This window comes from Protopterus annectens, chromosome 3.part1 (assembly GCF_019279795.1).
Source record: "Protopterus annectens isolate FY-2018-M chromosome 3.part1, PAN1.0, whole genome shotgun sequence".
NCBI lineage: Eukaryota > Metazoa > Chordata > Ceratodontiformes > Protopteridae > Protopterus > Protopterus annectens.
In genome coordinates, this window is record NC_056732.1 from 1,270,501,342 (window position 1) to 1,270,521,898 (window position 20,557).

At 40.4% G+C, this 20,557-nt stretch overlaps 1 protein-coding gene across 2 annotated transcripts in view; it reads left to right on the forward strand.

The window, feature by feature from the left end:
- LOC122798413 (ubiquitin carboxyl-terminal hydrolase CYLD-like) overlaps positions 1–20,557 on the forward strand; it is a 1,245,230-nt gene that overhangs the window by 1,090,192 nt on the left and 134,481 nt on the right. For both annotated transcript variants that reach the window (XM_044067332.1, XM_044067333.1), the window contains one exon: positions 8,993–9,114. In XM_044067332.1, coding sequence (XP_043923267.1) covers positions 8,993–9,114 — 122 coding nt within the window. The remainder of the gene's footprint in view (positions 1–8,992; positions 9,115–20,557) is intronic.

Below are 20,557 nucleotides of genomic sequence, written 5' to 3' on the forward strand. Positions count from 1 at the left end.
TCTGGATAACCTTAGTTCTATCTTTCTATAGTTTAGCAGCAAACAAGATCTGGTGCACTATGGGATACCTACCTAGTCACGAGCCAACTAAGAGACTTTGAGCTTTGTAATAGTCTGAGTCGGAGCCGAGGATCAGCTCCAAACACATATGTAAGAATGAAGGGCGAGATGGACTACAAACATGGAATGTTATGGTGAATGCATAACTTCTTTTTTCTTTTAAGACCCCCGGTGAAGTATCCTACCCCGCCTTGGGACCTGACTTTGATTTTACAGGCTCTGGTTGCTCCACCCTTTGAACTGCCTGCATCAACAGACCTAAAATTTCTGTCTTGGAAAACTGCCTTCCTAGTAGCTATCACCTTGGCTAGGAAGGTTTCAGAACTTCAAGCATTGTCTATCAAAGCTCCGTATATGATTTCCCATAAGGACAGGGTGTCGCTTCGTACCAATCCATCCTTTCTTCCAAAAGTGGCTTCTGAGACCAATATTAACCAGACAATTAACTTACCTGTGTGCTTCCCAAATTTTCAGAACAAGGGTGAATATAAATTTCACTTGCTAGATTTACATAGACAACTATGGTTTTACTTGCACAGAACTAAGGCCTTTCACAAATCCAATCAGTTATGTGTGTCGTACTCTAAACCTTTTCTGGACAAACCAATCTCCAAAGTAACTTTGGCTTGATGGATCTCTCATTGTATCCTTTAGGTATGCAAAGACAAAGGCATGTCATCTCTGGGTCAAGTAAAAACACATTCTGCCAGGTCCATGGCTACCTCGGAAGCCTTTTTGTCCAGGGTGTCTCTGGATGATATTTGTTCTGCAACTACTTTGTCCTCATCACATATCTTTATTTCTTACTACAAACTGGACATGATATCTAGAGGGAGAGCATCCTTTGTCCCCACGGTGCTCCAGAATATCCTTACATGAGGGCCACCCAGGTGTTTAGTAGCTGGGGAACTCTGTCCCACAGGTTGAACAGCAAATGAAGTAAACTACTTCAGATAAAGAAGTTATGTACTCACCACAACATTCCATCTGAGTAGTTGTACTTCATTTGTCTTCAACCATCCTGCCGTCCTTCCCCCTGACCTTATCATTTTTTTATTACTCTGGTATGTAGGAGAGGGCACCTTTGCAACTCTTCTGTTCATGCTTGTTGGGTTTTGTGAATAACTTGTTATGGTAAGGTCTCATTGGGTTGGACTTAGGTTTATGATGTAGCAAACTTGATCTGAGGGAAGGAAGGAGATGGGGGGGTATTATGGGTAAGGGGAGGAGCTTGGAGCTCAGATCAGATGCTGGTGTAACCGCCGTCTCAGATCCGATCCGGATCCGAATACCCACAGGGTGAAGACAAATGAAGTACAACTACTCAGGTGGAATGTTATGGTGAGTACATAACTTCTTTTTTAGAACCATTAACAAAAAAAATAAGAGACTCAGAAATTCAAGGGTATAATTGGTTTGGTAATCAAGTAAAGTTGGCATTATTTGCAGCTATTATTTTGCTCCTGATAAAACTAGAAAATAATATTTCAGTGTTGTGGAATATTCTGAGACAGTTTCAAGTTTTTTCAGGATACAGAATTAATGAAGATAAAACAAAGGCAGTAGCTATAAACTATCTACCCACACACGAATTGGTTCAGCAATACCCATATTTATGGGGATATGATAAAATGAAGTACGACTATGGATTAAAAATGATTCTGTTATGGCAGCAAAGGATATGTGGGAATAAATTAAACAAAAGATAATACAAAAACTTAGAAATTGGAAGTTGTGTTTTATGGAAATGGACAAGATACAAGGAGTGAAAATCTGTTTAGTCCTTTTAATTGTATGCACAGGTCAGGCATATTTTTTATGAACCAGTAGAGAAGTTATGTATAGCAATTAATAAAAAAATTTAAGGATTTTATCTGGGAGGGGCAGAGGGCAAGAGTCAAGTGGGATAAGCTGATCCTTCCGATAGAACAGGGTGGTTTGGGATTACCTGATTTGAAGGGGTGTTTCAGAGCTACACAGTTAAGGCTATTATGCATAGCACAAGCAGAAAGCTAGACTTCAGAGTGAAAAGGATGATGATGAAACAGGAGGGAAGCTCAAGAAGTAAGGTAAAACTAGGATTTTGGATGCTGATCCTTAAGGAGAATAACTAACCATAGAGAATATTATATTCGTAAAGTAGCATGATTTTGCCAATAAGAATGACTGCATTTAGGGGTACAGAGGATAGGCAAGATGGGGCTGGAATTTATTGGAGAAACTGGTGATAGAACCAACATATTAGGAGCAAATAATTAGAGAGGGGAAAGGTAATAGAATGCTAATAGGCCAAAAACTCATTTGAACTCCAGGCTACAGATTATTTTCCATATCAAGGATTGATATCAGAGTATAAGCGAAGAGTGAAGTATTGAGGGGGCTAAGTGAAAGACAAGCACTGGTAAAGTTTTTAGTAGAATCTAGAACAGAAATTGCTATTAAAAAAGTATAATCAGTTGGGAATATAAACTAGTGCATGATAACTGTAGGAATCAATCAGAGGAGGTTAGAAAGGATTGGGAAAAGAGAGAGATTGGGTAAGCAATTTACAAAGAAACAATGGGAGGATGTAAAAGCTGCTCCCAAATACATAGTCAAGGAGATTTAGGATCTTTGCTTGGAAGTGTTTGCCCAGGTATTTTTATACCCCAAGCAGACTCCACAGAATTTTTCCCCAGGTAGATTGCAAATTCTGAATGCGTGGTAGGGAAGAAAGAGGTATTTGAGAACATATTTTTGGAAGTGTAATAAGTTGGCAGACTTTAAAAATTCCCTGCAGACTACTCCGTCAGAAATACTGGTGAGCAAATTGGTGCAACTAAGGAAATTATTTTTTTAGCTGTGATACAGAATTGAAAATATCTAGACATATGTAGGCCTTCTGGAGTTTAATTCTGGTGGCTGACAAGAAAGTAATTACTAGAAAATGGAAATCAGTCTAAACCAACCATACTAAAAGTAGTTAGTATAGTAATAGAAATAAAATAACAGGAAATGGGAGCTTTCAAAAAGGGTAGGAACAAATTACAAAGAAAAAAATGGAATTTTGGGAACAATACATACAGGAATTTAATGAGCTATGTAATGTTTGACTGACAATGACTATACAGAAGATTATATGTGTATAATGTTTGCAATTGAAAATGTATCAGTATTGTTGGTTTTCATTTATATAAATATATGCTTGCCTATGTTTTAAGTGATAATTCAATAAAGATGTTTCTTGTTTTTTTTTTTTTTTTAATGAAGTAAAGAGAATTACTTAGAGGGACTAAAAGGTTAAAGTATTACAAAATAAGGGGAATCTCACAGAACAAATGGAGGTGCAATTGCAGAGTGCTGTAGAGGAAATAAGGGGAGTATCTGGATAATATGCATGCATTTAAAAAAGATTGCTGTTTTTTTTTGTTTTTGTTTTTGTTTTATAACAACTCCAGAGCACAAAACCTTTCTAATTCTCATTCTGATGGCATATACAACATATATTTTAGCAATTCAGTTTACATTTAGTTCAGAAAAAAGTTAATCTAGTGGAGCTTTTCTCTACAGTACTCCACTAAAAATTAGGGTTCTTTGAGATCATATGACTATCTTGGGAAGTAATTGCTAGATGATTCTTCACTTTTGCTAGAAATTGGTTAATGTTAGCTGTAGTTACAATGTTTGGTGGAGTAGAATTCCAAAGGTTCAATACTATAACTGATAACAGAATAACTGGTAACTGGAGTGATTACATGACTTATTGACAATGAATGAGCTTATTTTGTTTAGAAGATCTTAATGATCTGACCAGATCTGAATTTGGACCAAGTTTTTTATTGCTTGACATTTGTCAAGATAGAACAGAATGCTGTGAATTATTTTAGGATGAGAATAAACAATGATGTTTTGGAGTTGGCCAGCTATTTTCCTTCAGAGCAGTGCAATGATGAGCTCGGTTATGAAGATCAGCAGGAACTTTAGCTGTTTTATTATAAAATAAGTCTGAGTGTGACTTTTGAATGCTGTTTAGAATTATTGAAGCATATAGTAGGCTTGGGAGTAGCACAGTATTACTAGTTTCTAATCTGGTTTTATCAGTAAGGAATGTTTTAGATTTGTAAAGTATGCAAAGTTTTCTATTTGCTGTGGATATAACATGGTTTATGTGATGACTGATTTTAGCTTGTCGTCCATTATTAGTTGGGCCTGATACTTGTTTGATGGGAGTTTTTTTGTGAAATGGTTTGAAATTGAATATGATTATAATCAAGAGTGGAAATAAGTAATTTAGTTTTTGGGTAATTGGAAAGTATTTGGGCGTCTGCTATCTATTGCTCATTGGTTGTAAAAGACTGTGATTTTTATAAAGCTGATATCTGGTTTAGGCTGGACAATCAGCATATTGTATTAATGTGAAGTCTGTTAGAATTTTATGCACGTCATTGATAGATATCTTTAAAAGAACTTTGGGCTTTTCTGGCTGTCTTCAGTATGCCCACCCACCGAGTTAACAAATCAGTAAATATTTTTTTGGAGGGGGTTCTTTCTGAAGTTGATGACATCCCCAGAAAAGTCACCACTAATTACATCTGAGTAGGACAGATTCCACTGAAATATCACCTCCTTTACTGTATTTTCTGTCCCTGTGAAAGTTATGTTGCATTTTTTTTTGTGAACACTGTACACTCCTTAAAAAAGACTCTGCTCCATAGACCCAGAAACATCAAATTATTTGAGTACCAGAAGCTTTTAGACTCAAATCAAGGGAAGTCCATCCCTCCGCTGGGAGAGTCTGCTTACGACAGTTGAAAAAAATCCGAAACCTGTATACCTCCATAAAATACAGAAACTTACCAAATTAACTGATTAAGGATTCCATCAATAGTGTATGTGATGCCAAAGTGACTCCCATCAGTCCGAGCAAGACCAAAGGACACCAGTTCAAATGAAGTATAGTTTCTTTTACCCCCAGCTCATGCCCTTGTTTCTCCCTCCTCCCAGCTGTCATTGCCTTCTTGAGATGGTATCACACATTCAGTATCTTCCTAGGCCTCAGTGAGTATGTTATATTGTAGACAGATGCTAGTGGGAAGCACTGCAAGATGGCAAGCAAAAAATGCATATCACTAAGGAATGTTCTTTCTCTTTGTATTTACCAACTCTTTACATTAAAATGAAAAAAAAAATCAAACCAGACAAACCTTTAATGAGTTTGCCACTGGAACATCTGTCTGTCTTGGTGGAGTACCTGTCCCATTGTCTGCCTTTCAGGTGGTTAGTTAGCAGAGCTGTCAACATCTTTGCCTAAGAATCTGGACAAACCCAAAAAGTAACAGTATCCTAAGGCCTAAAATTATGGCCAATATTTAAATATTGCTGTAATTCGCTTGAAGTTAATAGAACAACAGATTTTGTATCAGAATGTCATTAAGGGAGTAAATCTTTGTTAGGTAACATAGCTCCAGTAAGCTTAACATGCATTTTCTGAACAATGTGACATATGAAATGTTAATGTTTGGCAGTAGAGACTGACTGTAATTCTCAGTGATTTACCAGAAAAATCAAACATCTTACAAGGGACAAAGCAAAAAAATTTGAAACAAAGTCAGGGACTTCCTACAAAATCATGGACATTTGACAGCTATGATTTTGAGAGGAATACATTGCTGTTTGGCAGAGAATAAATGCACTAGCACCTGTCTCCTTTCCCCACTAGAGTCTTCTACCTAAGAAACTTTTATTTACTGCCAAAAGGAAAAAGGAGCCATTTCCATAACAGTCAACTGACTTAGACAGTGGTAACCTGGAGTGTTTCAACCATCTTTAATTCCCCTATATATGATATGGACATTGAGAAGTCTCCCTTCAAGGGATGTCTTTCTTGGAAAATAATTATTTAACTTCCATTAAAGGTACTTAGAATTTGCTAGGGATTGAGGAACCTAAACATGTGGCAATTCCCCTGTGTATCGGGCATATTGTCAAGCATTTGCCTATGGAAAACAAGGGAGGTTTTACAATTAGATGAAACTTTTAACTGTCTTTAAAAATACCATAAAAGATCCGGTAGACATTTCAGTGGATGCTGTGAGAAGATGTAAGCTAGTGCTTGTCAAAAGTACCCTTTCTAGGGGTGCTACTGGGATGTTTGACAAATTTGGTAAAAAAATATATGTACATCTTTTTCATTCAGACCATAATAAGTATTAACTGCCAGACCCATATGCTACATTGTGTTACATTATCGGGGTATTCATTTTGAGATAGACGACTGATGAAAGACTGGATACATCCTTAAAGTAGCGACTACTGAAACTTTCTTAGAATGTGTAAAACCACGAAGCATGCAGTACAGTGCGATATGCATATCTGTCATCATCTGTGCTAGGACTGCTGCCCCTGATGTAGTTATTAGGAAGAATGACTAAGTGGCAATCAAGTCTATACCAGGTGTTAAAGGGCATCTTCTAAGCCCTCTCTTTGACAAATATATTTTATTTTAACCGCCATCTCAGGAAGTTGTCCAAAGGCTAGATGAAATTGTAAAAGCCATGCAAACTGTTAAGAAGCTTTTCTGTTCTATTCCCAACTACAGTAGAAATTGTTTAACCAAGCAATGGCTCTCTTATAGGAAGCAGTCATAGCTGAAACAGTTTAAACAAAGTAAGGGCATTACAAAATGCCACTGGAGAGAAGGTAGGGAGCAAGGCAGTAGGAATGGCCTCCATCCCAGGCAGGAGCGTGCCTAAACGTTTTGACTATCTCAACATATTCATTCTCCTCCCCATCACCTCCCCTAAATCCTAGGAGAAAGATTAGCGTTTTTCATGAAGCAGTGGTTCTCACTGACCATGGACCTTTGAGTTATGGAGGTTATAGCTTCCAGATACAAGACTGAATTCAGGTACTTACCACTGTTTATGTAAATATCTTCTGTTCCTGCAGATTATGTTTCATTGGTGAGACCAGTACTGGACAAACTTCTTTCCTCAGAAAGACCCCCTCCCCCCGAAGTTAGGACAAAGTTCTGTTACAGACTCTTCCCACTGCTCAAGAAACCTTGGAGACTTATTCTGCACTGCTGCCAATTAAATAAAGTCTTGATCATAAGGATGTACAGAATGTAAAGTCTGCATGCTTTGCTTCTCTTGCTATTACCATATGCTGCCATGGTCAACCTGTATGTGAAGGATGCCTGCCTCTACATCTCTAACTGTGAGGAGATGAGGACATTTCTTCCTTGCTAGGACTCGACACATTATTCAACTCCAAGCCATTTGGGCTTTCCACTGCTCCCAGAATGTTCATCAAATTCTTAGCTCCATTTTTTCCATCTCTGCTCAAGAACTTCTGTGTTTACCTTAACTTGACAACATTTTGATTCATAGTCTTGCTCAAATGGAACTAAAATAGTACTGGACTGTACTACCTTAAACCTAATATGGATACCCCTATAAAATACCTGAAATTGAGTCTCAGCTGTTCGCATAGGAAAGTCTCTCTCTGGGTAGTCCTGGCTACCAAGGAGAGTGGGCCTTTGTACTTCAGGAAAACACCTATGTACTGAACTCATCATTTTTTTGAAAGCAACAGGATGGACATGCATGATGGGAAAAAACAGCCTGAATGTGCTTGGTTACATGTTAGCATCTGTATTAATGGTCCGTATAACATGCTATACATGAGAAAAATTGAGTGGTATCCAAGGAGTTTGTGGCAACAACACCTCCATCCATTGGAAGAGTTGTTGCCGATCATCCCAGTCATCCAAATGAAGCTCAGTTAGTGGGCAGAGAAAGGAACCTGCCTAGTAATGCCTCTTTTTGCCTCACCTAACCCCAAGGGTGGTAACAGTTATGTCAGACTTTGCCTTAGGAGTTCAGAAAGAATCCCTCAATGCACAAGAAAAGGATTACCGGGAGAGGAACAAAGCATATCAGTGTTTGTCTTGATATTTCAGTTCCAAAAATTAAAGATAATGTGGAAGTCATGAGTATTGAGTATTATCAGAAAATAGCATCACAGCTGTGTAGTACATCAACAAGCAAGAAAAAATGCATTCTTACTAAACCTGCAGACTAGCCATGATGGCACAGAACTTCAGCATCTAGTAGAACCTTCCTCTGTGAGCATGTTACATTTATTCAGTCCATAGCACTAGCAAGTCAGACATATCTCACAAAAGCTGGACCCACATGTGTTGTACAGTCTGACTTTGCCTGGAGGGAGATTACAGCAACAGACCTGCTTGTTTTCCCTCTGAATCATCAGCTCAATTAAATTCTGTTTGAGGTACAAGCACGTACGTTTGGTCAGTGAATGCCTGTTCTCTGGGACAGTTGTCTGTCAGTATGGTGCAGGTATTTTAGAGTATACGCTGCTTTGGACATAGGCCCTGAAGTAGTTCTGGGTTTGATTCTAACAAAGAGTAATTTGCCTGCAGTATAAATTGGAGCAAGTCCCTTAATCAGCTACTGCTGATGGGTCACCCTTCAAAAGGAGTTGTGTGTCCAGTGGATGTACCCAGTTAACAATTTTTTTTGTATGGTGTACATTGTAGTTTACCTCTAGACTGTGTTATTTTTGATTTCTCAAGAGGTGTAAGAAGGTTGGACTTCAAATTTGGCTTAGTTCCTCTTTATTTTTTCTTCAGGATATGTGAGGATTTCCATAGATTCTTCTGAATTTGTGGAACTGTTACTTATTTAGGCTGTATGGACTGCATTTAAATGATACAGTGTATGTTTCTGTTCATGTTAATTTTGCGCTTGCTGTTTGAGTTACTGTACTTGTACAATGTAAAAGAGAGTCCGTCCATGGGTTTCTAGTATAAAGAAATAGCTATACGTTTTACAGTTATTACTAAAAAAAAATTCATATTTCATGCAAGGGAACATTTTTTTTTTCTTTTGGTCTCATTTTTCTAATGCGTGCACATTGCACTTTACAGGTCCCAGGGAGTGCCTAATATGTGGTGATGTGGCAACCCAAGAGTGTGAAGCCTGTTTCAAAGATAGGAAGACATTTTCCATCTCTGGGTTGAAGCAGTACTGTGAAATATGCTGCAATCGGGTGAGAAATTCTGCTGTCAGCTTTAGTAGTTCATATTGACCTATCTGTGCTGGATGTCTTGTTTCTGATGTGCTCCTACCAGTTTTGTCACATTTCTATGCACATTTTTTTATCTTTCTTTTTATCTCTTTCTCCCAGTTTATTTTACTCCTGTAGCCTGATGACCATCAGCTCCATGCAATAATGAATATTTTCTGGTTGTCCTATCCCCATTGCCTCCTGTGGTTAACATTTCTGTCATCACTGCCAGCTCAGTAACTCATACCTAGTTCCACCCAGTTTTAGATTAAATACAGAGAATGCACTGTGGTAACAAGATTTGCTTAGCAGTTAATTTTGAAACGTGGGGTTTTATTTCCGGTTAAATAATACCAAGGATTTGGTGATAAATGTTTTATAGGGAGTAGTACAGAAGTATCTAATTTGTTTCAACTATAACAAAATTGTCCTTGTCATGGTGACGTGCACACTCCAATAGTCACAATACCACTGTATAAGTATATTTTATTTACTAAGTTTTTATTTTAAACAATACACTGGAGGAAAAACACTGCACTGCTACCTCTTTCAATGTTAATTCATTAAGGCAGAATTTTATCTTGATTTAAATGTTTAAAAACAAAATCATTTGACTAGTAACTGAAGTATAGATAAAACCAAAAGTCTGAATATCACTTCAAAACAAACCATAAAGAAGTCTATATATTTAAAGATGAAAGCACTTAAGTACTTTGCCCTTTGTGATTCATTTTGGGGTGGTATTTAGATTTATGATTTAAAAGTTATTTGTTTTAAGTTAGGTTGTAGAAGAATAGGAGATAAGCTTTGCAAACAAGATTGGCAACTGATGGAGTAAACAAACTTTTCACCAATATTCAACAAAGAAGGAGGAAAAAATCCATTTAGTAGAAGCACCCTGGTTAAAGGGTTAGTAGCATTCCTTTTTTCAGTAAAGTTCTAAAAGAACGCTTTCAGTGAAGAGCTGACAGGGCAACAGGCTTTGGTGCGAGTCACTCTAGAATTTTTAGAAAAGTAACGGTAGAACAGTTTTACACCATTGACAGTTCTCTTTACTAAACATACGGTACTAGTAAGATAAGAGCAGCAGTAAAGGTAGCAAAGACAGAAGCTGAAAAGGAATTTGGATAAGTGGGTAAGGAGGGTAGCAGACTTCTGCAGCTACGTGGCAAAAAGAGACAAGAACGGGGCAGACCTTGCTAGGCTGTACAAAGATGGGAAGAGATCACAAAAGACTAAAAACAAGCAGAGTTACTAACTGAATATTTCACTTCAGTCTTCACAAACGAAAGAAAAGGGAGGGTACCACAGTAGGAGGGAAACTGATCAGCATAGAAAAAGCAGTGGATGTATACCAGGATAAAACAGAGGAAGTTGGGGGAGACTTGGTTCTTTAAGTGATGTTAAATCACAGGGGCCAGTTAGACTGCCTCTGCACGATCTTAGGATCTGACTAGTCTGATAGGAAATCCCCTGTTTGAGGTTTTCAGCAGATCTCAAGCTACTGTGGAAGTGCTTGAGAACTGGAACACAGCAATTTTGGTACTCTTGCCCAAGTTGACGGGTAGAAAAATTCAGGACTCTACATGACTCTTAGCCTAACATCAGTGGTAGGAAAAATTATGAAGAGAATCTTGAGGGTTTGTTGCAGTCCTGGAAGACAACAACCTCCTGTATAGCAACAGTCATGAATTCATGATTAGAAGGGGCTGTCGGATAAATCTGGTCTACTTCCATGACCAGGTTACAGGAAAACTTGGCAAGAAGTACTGGTAAATGTAGTCTACCAGAATTTCAGCAAAGTCTTTGACTTGGTCTTACACAGGAAGCTGCTAGTCATAACTGGAGGGGTTAGGAGCAGGATAAAAACTAAAGAACTGGATTGTTGCATGGGTAAAAAGTAGGACAGGACACTGTGGGTTGGGATGTGAGAGCAAGAAATAATGTCAGTGGTAAGAAAAAACTGCTAGTTGAGTGCCACAGTAGTTGGTCATGGGCCCAGTACTTTTCATAGGCAAGTACTAGGCTAGCTGCTCTCGCAGGCCATTTTAAGCCTATCCAGTTTCCCTTTTTGTGCTTGAATTAACCTTTTCCATCTGGGTAGAGGTTGGCCTTACCCATCCCATGGTTGATTATTATATATTACCCTTAATGAGAATGACTAGGATCATACCATAGAATATTTGAGGGGACCCATGCATGGGATAAAGCATTTAGGAGCTGCCTCTCTGTTAATAGTACAGGGGGCAGTCCCGTGTTAAATTTTCTGTTTCCCATTCATAGATCCAAATTGCATTTCAGTATGGACAGGTATGAACTTTGTTTTACATGGATGGGGAAGTGTGTTCCAGAGCAGTGGTATCCCCTGCAAGATATACCTGTCCCTACAAAATGTTCTTTTGCTGTTGCAGAAGAGGTTTAGATCCCTAGAGTATGGTGCTATTTGACTTGTTGATGTGCAGTAAATCCATCCTGAGACATACACCATCTGTTTTCAAACTGTGCACTTCTGGTTCTACACAATGAATATACAGTGTGTGTTTCTGATATCAGTCCTTCCCAGTGATACTGCAAAATGTCTAGAAAGAAGAGCTACACCTCATTGCAAGTGACACAGACCTGTACACTATGGTCAGTGCACTAAACAGATTTGGAGTATGACAAGGGAATTGGGAGTTACTGCTGTAGTGAAAGTATTCAGAAAAACAGACATATATAAGATGAAGGCTGATCAAAGGCAGCAAGCAAAGTGCTGCAAGATTTGTAGCTGTAATATGGAAGGTGCCTAAATTAATTTGCTTTTAATAAAAATAGGCACGCTGATCAACTTGTGTATTCCAAGGTGCCCAGCAAAGTCTGTGGCAATGAAAAAAAAAGTGTAGAGTGAGTAGTGCATAGTTTGACCAGTTTAGACATGGGAGAACCTTCTTCTCTTGGTCTGGGAGATACTCCTATACCTTCTTTTAAGGGTAGCTCGAGCAAGAGACCATCAGCCAGACAGCTGTCCCTCCTTCGAGTCAGTCCTGTTCTGTTAGAACTCATATTAAGAAAAAAAAAAAAAAAGTTAAACATTGTTCTGCTGATGAAGTTATTACTATTAAAAAAGATGAGTTCCTTACCTTGGCTAAGCAGGCATTACAGGCAGTACTCCTCTCTCCATAGGTTCATAGGTAGGTACTAGGCTATTGGCCCTAGGGCCTATACAAGCCTAGCCAAAAATGTACCCTGGCTTTCGCCACCCAAGAAAATTATTTTCCTGTGCCCCTGTCAAGCAGAACCACAGAAGTGATCCCCGGGGTGAATTTCCTATTGCCCATCCAATCATCAAGATTTTTCTTGAAGAGTGCTAATGAGGAGCTCTGTTTGACATAGATAGGTAGTCTGTTCCAGAGTATGGGAAGTCTGTGGGACAGATATCTATCCCTCCAGCATGTTCTGTTTATTGTGGTGACAAGATTTAGGTCCCTAGAGCGTGTAGCTCAGAGGGATTGGGATTTCTTTAAGTGGAGCATGTCCAACAGCTCTGGGTTTGACATAGCTTTGTATGTTAGGCAGAGATCGCCTCTGAGTAGGCGATATGCGACAGAGTAAAGCTGGAGTTTTTTGAGATGGTCTGCGTAAGGCATCTGTTTCAGGCCAGTAATCCTCTTTGTGAGCTATTTTTGTGGCCTTTCCAGTTGTTGTAGATATCTTGTGAGGTACATACCAAAAGGGGCGATGTACTCTATAATGGGTCTGATGAGTGATGAGTAGAGGGGAACAATTACCTCTTTTTTTCTGGATGAGAAACCTTTTGTGATGAGGTGTGCCACGTAGAAGGATTTCCTCACCACTTTGGCGATGTGATTATCAAAGGAGAGACTACTGTCCACCTGTGTCCCAAGTCTCTTATTACACTTTCGGTGTTAAGTAGACTACTGCCTATGTGGTAGTTCATGGGTACAGAATTTTTACCAAAGGGGATGACAATGCACTTTTTGGCATTGAGCTTGAGACCATGTCTTTGACACCAGGCATCTGTCTCAGTGAGGCCCTTTTGTAGGATGTCCACATTGTTAGGAGTTTCAATTATGGCTCCTAGTTTGCAATCATCTGCGAATTTAGTTAGCCAAAGACCTTCTGTGTTAGCCTGTACTTCAGAGAAGTAGATACCAACCAGGAGAGGACCCAGGACTGAACCCTGTGGTACTCCACTTCTCACTGGTCTGAAGTCTGATTTGGAGTCTGCTACTTTCACAGTGTGGGTTCTTTCAGTAAGCCAGTTGGCAACCCATCTTGTGACATAGGGATTTATACCTAGTTTAGTGAGTTTATCTATAATTCCAGAGTGGGGGATGGTGTCAAATGCCTTGGTGAGATCTAGATAGGCTGTGTGAACCACCTTACCCTCATCCATGGCCTTGGTGACTACTTCAAAGAAGTCTGTCAGGTTTAGGAGACATGATCTGCCTTTTACAAACCCAAACTGTGTGGGGTCCAGGGTTTGGAGATCTCCAATGTCTTTGTTTATGAGTTCCATGATGATATGTTCCATGGCCTTGCAGACGAGGCTCATCAGTCTAATGGGGCGGTAGTTCCCGGGGTCTGTTGTGGTCCCCCCTTTGTGGAGTGGGATAACTGTCACGGTTTGCCATTCAATGGGCACAAAGCCTGAGGTGAGGCTATGATTGAACATGGTACTTAGGTGGGGTGCCAGTTCATTCTGTAGTTCATGTAGAAGGCAGCCTGGGATGTTGTCAGGTCCCATGGATGCTATGTTCTTGGCTTTGGAGAGTGAAGTTTTTACCTGTGCAGCCGTGATTACAGGAACTTTGCATTCTTCCAGTATAAAGATGGGCGCTTTAGGGGTGAGATGGGGTAAAGTTAGCACTGAACCTATCTGCCAGGATGTTGGCAATATCAGTTGGTTCTGTATATTTAGTGCCATTGTGCTGTAACTCAGAGCAGATCTGAGTGTTGCCATTGAGATTTTTGACATAGCTATAGAATGCTTTGTGGTTGTCTTTAGAATCAGTGGCAATTTTGTTTTCATAACTAGCTTTGGAGGATTTTATGAGGGATCTCCGCTTCTTACTGAGGCTGACCAGGGAGTTCCTCCAGTCGTGGGATTTTACTCTTTTTTGCAACAGTTTCTTTCTTCTGTTGTACAGTTTGTTTATGGCAGAAGACCACCAGATTGGCTTCCTTTTTTTGGAGGATAGCATCTTGGTTCTGTTAGGGATAGCACAATCCATGCACTCGTGTAAGTGCTTATAAAATGCATTTGTGTAGGATTCAGCAGTCGTACCTCTATTGTCCATCTGCATGGGTGTCATGAAGTTTGCCACTTCTGTCTTAAGAAGCATGAAGTTGGCTTTGGAGAAATCTTTTACAGTTGTTTTCCTAATGGGGGGTGGGAGCGGGATGTGGATGTCTAGGGTGATTAGCTTGTGGTCGGATCTGACCAACGAGGAGCTGACCTCTGCTGTGGAACACTGGTCACCCATGTTGGTGATGACCAGGTCTAGGATATTGCTGCCTCTGGTGGGGGTGTGGATAAGTTGATCCACAGCGTTGGAATTGATGATTTCCAGAAAACGTTGAGCAAAAGAGTTGGTACATGAGTAGTTTTCCCAGTTAATGGTAGGGTAGTTGAAATCACCCGTTATTAGAGTGTTGGGTTGTACCTTAATATTTTCCAGCGTATCAAGAAAAGAGGAGTGGGGGGTCTGTAGCAAGCTACAATCTGGATTGCGATTTTGCCCAGAGTTAGTTGAACTTGGCTAATCTCGGATGCATTATGCTGAGGAACTAGCTTGGAGGTGTGGGTATCCTTAATGAATATGGACATGCCTCCACCTTTAGTGTTTCAGTCCGGGTTTGGTGGCCGAAAGGTGTGGTATGAATTATAGCCTGGTAATGCAGGGGTGCTCTCTGGAGCTTTGAACCAGGTCTCTGTCACTGCACAGATGTCAATGTTCTCCATTTTAAGGAGTGCCTCGAGTGAGTGCATTTTGAGGTTTAGACTTGTAGCATTGAGTAGCATTACCCTCAGATTTTGCTTGCTTGTACCTGTTACGGTGGTGAATTTGTCATTTGAACCTTGCCTAAAAAAGGCACTATAGGGGTGGCAAGAGCCTTTGCCAGTATCCGGAATCCCAAGGGCGACGGGTGCAGGCCATCTCTGGCAAAGCAGCATGGTCTGTTGATCATGTCATCCCAGGCAGACAGATACTGGATTCCCTTAGAATGACACCAGAAGCTTAGCCAATTGTTAAAGTCAATCATTTTGTCCTTGTACTGTGGTGTCATTCTGGGTGATGGCAGGATGCTACTCAAGGCTAGAGTCATACCGGCCTGGGCTACAAGATCAGAGAGCTCCTCCATGTCTCTTTTCATGTAGTCCAGGGAGGTACGTCTCAGGTCATTCACACCAACATGGACAATGACAGAGTCATATTGGTACTTGTTGTGGAGTGACCTGAGTGCGTGCGTTATGTGGCGGATCCTGGCACCTGACAGGCAGCTAACTTTTTCCTTGTTTAGCCTGGTGAGTGGAACATCAGTGTGCCTGACTATAGAGTCACCTATGACTAGAGTGTTGGGTACGTTATGCCTTATGGGCTGTAGTTGAGTGGCACACTGAGTATGTGGACTATGTGTCATTTGGGTTGTGTTGGGGGGTGGAGGTTGCTTGCATTTCTGCTTTGGAGGTCTCTGTTGTTTGGGCAGATTATCCAAAGCTATAACCAATCACTAATGACCAATCCACCTATTATTTCTCCCTAATTCATTCCCTGGTGAAAAAAATATATATAGTGAGTGGGTACTAGTGTATATCGTAGTTTTTAGGCAAAGTACCTAAATTGAATTCAATAGACTTTATTTTTTTCTACAAAATGTCTTTACATTCACCTCTATGATAAATAGAAGGTGCTACAGTATTTGTAAAAAAGTTTGCTGTCTTGTGGTAATTGTTGTCTATATTTTTTATTTAAAGCCTTTATTTCTAAAATTGCATAACTACCTTGTGTAATCTGATGTTATTTTACTCAATATGGAGCTTTTCTCCCAGGTCTCCACTGAAAATAGGTTTCTGACCCAGTGGACTGTCCCAGTCAATAAATGTCAATAAATAAATAAATCCTGGTACACAGAAGCTATTATAGATGGATATTCCCTTTCAAAATATTCCTGAGGAAGCAGAGTCTAATTCTGATTCTGGCAAAGGTCGAACTTCTTCTGCAGATTCCCAAGTCCAACTCTGGGACTATGATGAAACCTTTAATTCTTACTCTCCTGTGGAGAAATTGTCTTTCAATCATATCATTGCCAGGAAGAATGAGGTGTGTTTATGGGTACAAATAGATGTTCCCCCTGAAATGGGGAGATGATATCATATGTTGCAATCAGATATACCTTGTTCTTCTCTCATCCCTCCTGTACTGCCAGCCCTGGAGCATATATAGCTTCATAGGTGTTTACTAGGCTAACAACCACAAGGGCCTTTTTAAGCCTAGCCATGCATCCCAAATCTCTAACAAGTTCTGTTACCCTTGATAAGTGTAAGCAGGGGCCTGGGAGATGAACCACTTACAGGCTGCCTGTGTCCATTAGAGACATAAGTGCCAAACCAGGATAAATTTACTGTTCCCTATCCAATTGTCCAAGTTACACTTGAATTAGGTTAGGGAAGAACTCTGCTTCACATGGATGGGGAAACCTGTTCCTTGCAGGTATGCAAGATGCCCATCAGAGTGGGGTCTGATAATGCCTTGTATGCCAGGCATAGATCTCCCCTCAAGAGTCTGTAGGAGACAGAATACAGGGATAGTGCCTTCATGCAGTCTACATAAGACATGTTACTTATGCCCTGTATTGTTTTAGTGAAGAACCTCTGTTGCCATTCTAGTTATAGGATATGCTTGGTTAGGTGTATACCAAAGGAGACGTTGTACTAAGTGATAGGTCTGATGAATGCTGAATACAGTGGAACAATGACTTCCTTGATCTAGATACCATACCTTTGTTTATGAGTTGCATAACATAGAATGATTTCCTCACTGTTGTAAATACATGATGGTCAAGGGCTAGAGGACTGTTTATGCATGTCCCCAAGTCCCTGAATACTGGGCCAGCTCTTATGGGTGTGTTGTCAGTATGATAGTTACCAGAAGTGAATGACTTCCTGAAGGATACAATTATGCATTTTTTGGCATCTAGTTTTAGACCATTGGCACAAGTTGTTTGTCTGTGTCAGCCCTTCCTGGAGAACATCTGTGTCAGTGGATGATTCAGTGGTACCTCCTAATTTGTAGTCATCTGCAAATTTGGTCATCTAGAGGTCATTGACATTGGCTTTGACTTCAGAAGTCTTGAGGGACTCCACTTGTGACTGGCCTCTTTGTAGAGAATGGATTACCCAGTTCTAACTTCCTGGGTCCTGTCTGTGAGCCAGCTGGCTATCCACCAAATGACATAAGGGTTTGTACCCAACCTCTTAAGTTTGACAACAATGCCCAAGTGGGGATTGTGTTAAATGCCTTGGCCAGAGCGAGGTACAGAAGGTGAACCATTTTACCCTCATCCATTGCTTTGATGACCTTCTCAAAGAAGTCCATCAGGTTGGGTAGGCAAGACCTGCTTTTGATGAAACCAAATCAGATTGGGTCCAGTGTCCGGAGGTTTCCTATGTCATTATTGATCATGTACATGATAATTCTTTCTGTGGCTTTGCATATGAGACAAATGAGACCACTAGGGCCATTAGTAGCCTAAATGCACACCACAACCCCATTTGGATCCCGAATATTCTGGGTATCTGTATGGGTAAGGGGTATGTAAGTAGGAAGGTAACTAAGGGATTTGTGTTGGGGTGGTGTTAGGATAATACTTTTCTAATTGACGGCCTCTGTCCATAAGTGACATGGGGGGCCAGACCATGGTAAATTTACAATTTCCCATCTAGTTGTCAAGGTTTAATTTGAATAGGGTTAGGGATGAACTCTGTTTATGTGGGGGTGGAGCCTATCTCATAGTGCAGGGATCCTTTTGGACACATCTCTCTCTCTAGCATGTTCTGTTTATTTCACAAGTGAAGTTCAGATGCCTGGATCTAATGTTTCTGATGCTGTTTGTTTTGCTTATCTGCAACAGATCCATCAGGGCTAGGTCTGAGGAAGGCTGTAATACAAGCAAAGATCCCCTGTTTGCAGCCTGTAGGAGACTGAATACAGAGAAAGAGCCTGTAGGCAATCCGTGTAGAACAGGTATTCATGCCCTGAATTGTCCTAGTGAGAGACTTTTGTGAGTGTTCCAACTGTTGCAAGGGTCTAGTTAGGTACATGCCAAAGGGCATTGTGCTCAAGTGATAGTTCTGATAAGGGCCAAGAAGAGTGGTATTATAACTTCCTTTGACTTGGATGCCATATCCTTACTATAAGTTGGGTGATATATACTGATTTTCTTACTATCTTAGCTATGTGTTGGTCAAAGGCCAGACTGCTTTCTATGTATGTTCCCAGATTCCTTACTACTGGGTCAAAGCTTTGTTTTATCGATGGAGTAATTAACTGAGGTTGACATGTTCCCAAAGAGCACTATAATGCATTTTTGGCACTGAATTTTAGGCCACAGCATTAGCACAATTCATTTGTTTGTGTTAAACCTTCTTGCAAGATGTTGGTGTCCTGAGAGAAACCTATAATAGCTCCCAGTTTACAGTCATCTGTGAACTTGGTGAGCCAAAAGCCTTGAATGTTAGCCTTGATTTCTGAGAAGTAGATGCCAAACAGGTGCAGGCCCAGTACAGAACCCTGCAGTATTCTTCTGGTGACCGATCTATTGGCGGAGGTGGTCTCGCCAATCCTGACTACGTAGGTCATGTCTGTGAGCCAGCCAGCAATCCAGTGAGTTATGTACGGATTTATGCCAAGCTCACATATCTTATGTATTAAAGACTGAGCATGGGGTATTATATTGAATGCCTTGGCTAGGTCAAGATACACAGTGTGCACTGTTTTACCCTCATCCTTTTCCTTGGATTGGAAGAGACCTATCTGCACTTTTATGCGAGAATTGTGTTTGATTGACACCTGACTGGTAAAGGGAAGCTGTTCTGGCGCTTTACAGTAAGCATCCTCATTGGTCCTTTTGAATTTTGTTAGAGTTTTTTTCAAGTTTTACCTCTGGTATTTAAGCCCTGCATCTGAGCAGGTTTCTGCTTGTTTGTGCATCACACAACGCCACTCACTGCTGCGCAATTGTGTGACAGAGTCAGATAGTTAAATTCAAGAAATTTTCCTTTAAAATCCAGGCAGAAATATCAATTCGGCAAGCTCCTCCTTGATCATTTCTGAAAAGCCACCCATAGTGACAACAGTCTTCAACCTAGCATTTTGGACAGTTGGACTACCCTTGATTCTCCTACCAACCTTGTTGACTTGGGTCTCTTGAGGCAGTGTAGCAATTGTCTCACGTACACAGGCAAACCTCTACTAATAACACAGTCTAGCACAAAGTGTGAGAGATATATTGACACCATGAATCTAGAATCCATGCTCTCTCTCACTCAAAGCAGTAACACGGACAAGGTTGTCAACTCCCCCACCTCTACATATTCACATAGTACTGCTACTCATACACATAGTATGCATCAAACACGTAAATCCATATATGAGGAGGTTCTCTCGAAAAACTTACCAAAACACCAGTGATTCCAAAACACAAGTCTACTACAGCTAACACAATTTTCACAGCACTCATGACACATACCAACACCAGTGTCTCACTCATCCCGTAAGATGTAACACTCAAAAAACAAGTTTTCTTGTCATTGGAGACTCAGTGGTGAGACACATGGATGTCCCACTCACCAGGTTGGAGAAGTAGAAAGTCATGGTCAGCTGCCTGTCTGGTGCCAGGATTTGCCAAATCACGCATTCAATCAGGCCTCTCAGCAACACGTACCGTTATGACTGTCATAGTTCATGTTGGTGTGAATGACCTGAAACATACCTCACTGGACTATATGAAGAGAGTATGTGTCCCAGGCAGGTATGTTCCTAGCCTTGAGCAATGTACTACCTTCCCCTAGAATGATGCCACAGTATAAACAAAAAATGATTGATTTCAGTAATTGGCTTAGTTTTTGGTGTCATTCCAACAGGATCCAGTTCCTGTCTGCCTGGGAAACCATAGACAACAAACTTCATTGCTTTGCCAGAGATGGTTTGCACCTAGCACCCCTAGGCTTTCGGCTGCTGGCAAAGGCTCTTGCCTCCTCCATAGTGCCTCTTTTAGGCAAGGTCTTGAAAACAACATTATCATTGTGAAATTAACCAATCAGAACAAAATAGGGGTCATGCTGCTAAATGCTAAGAGCTTAAACCAAAAAGTGCACTCCCTGGAAGCACTTCTATCACTAGAAGATGTAGATATCTGTATA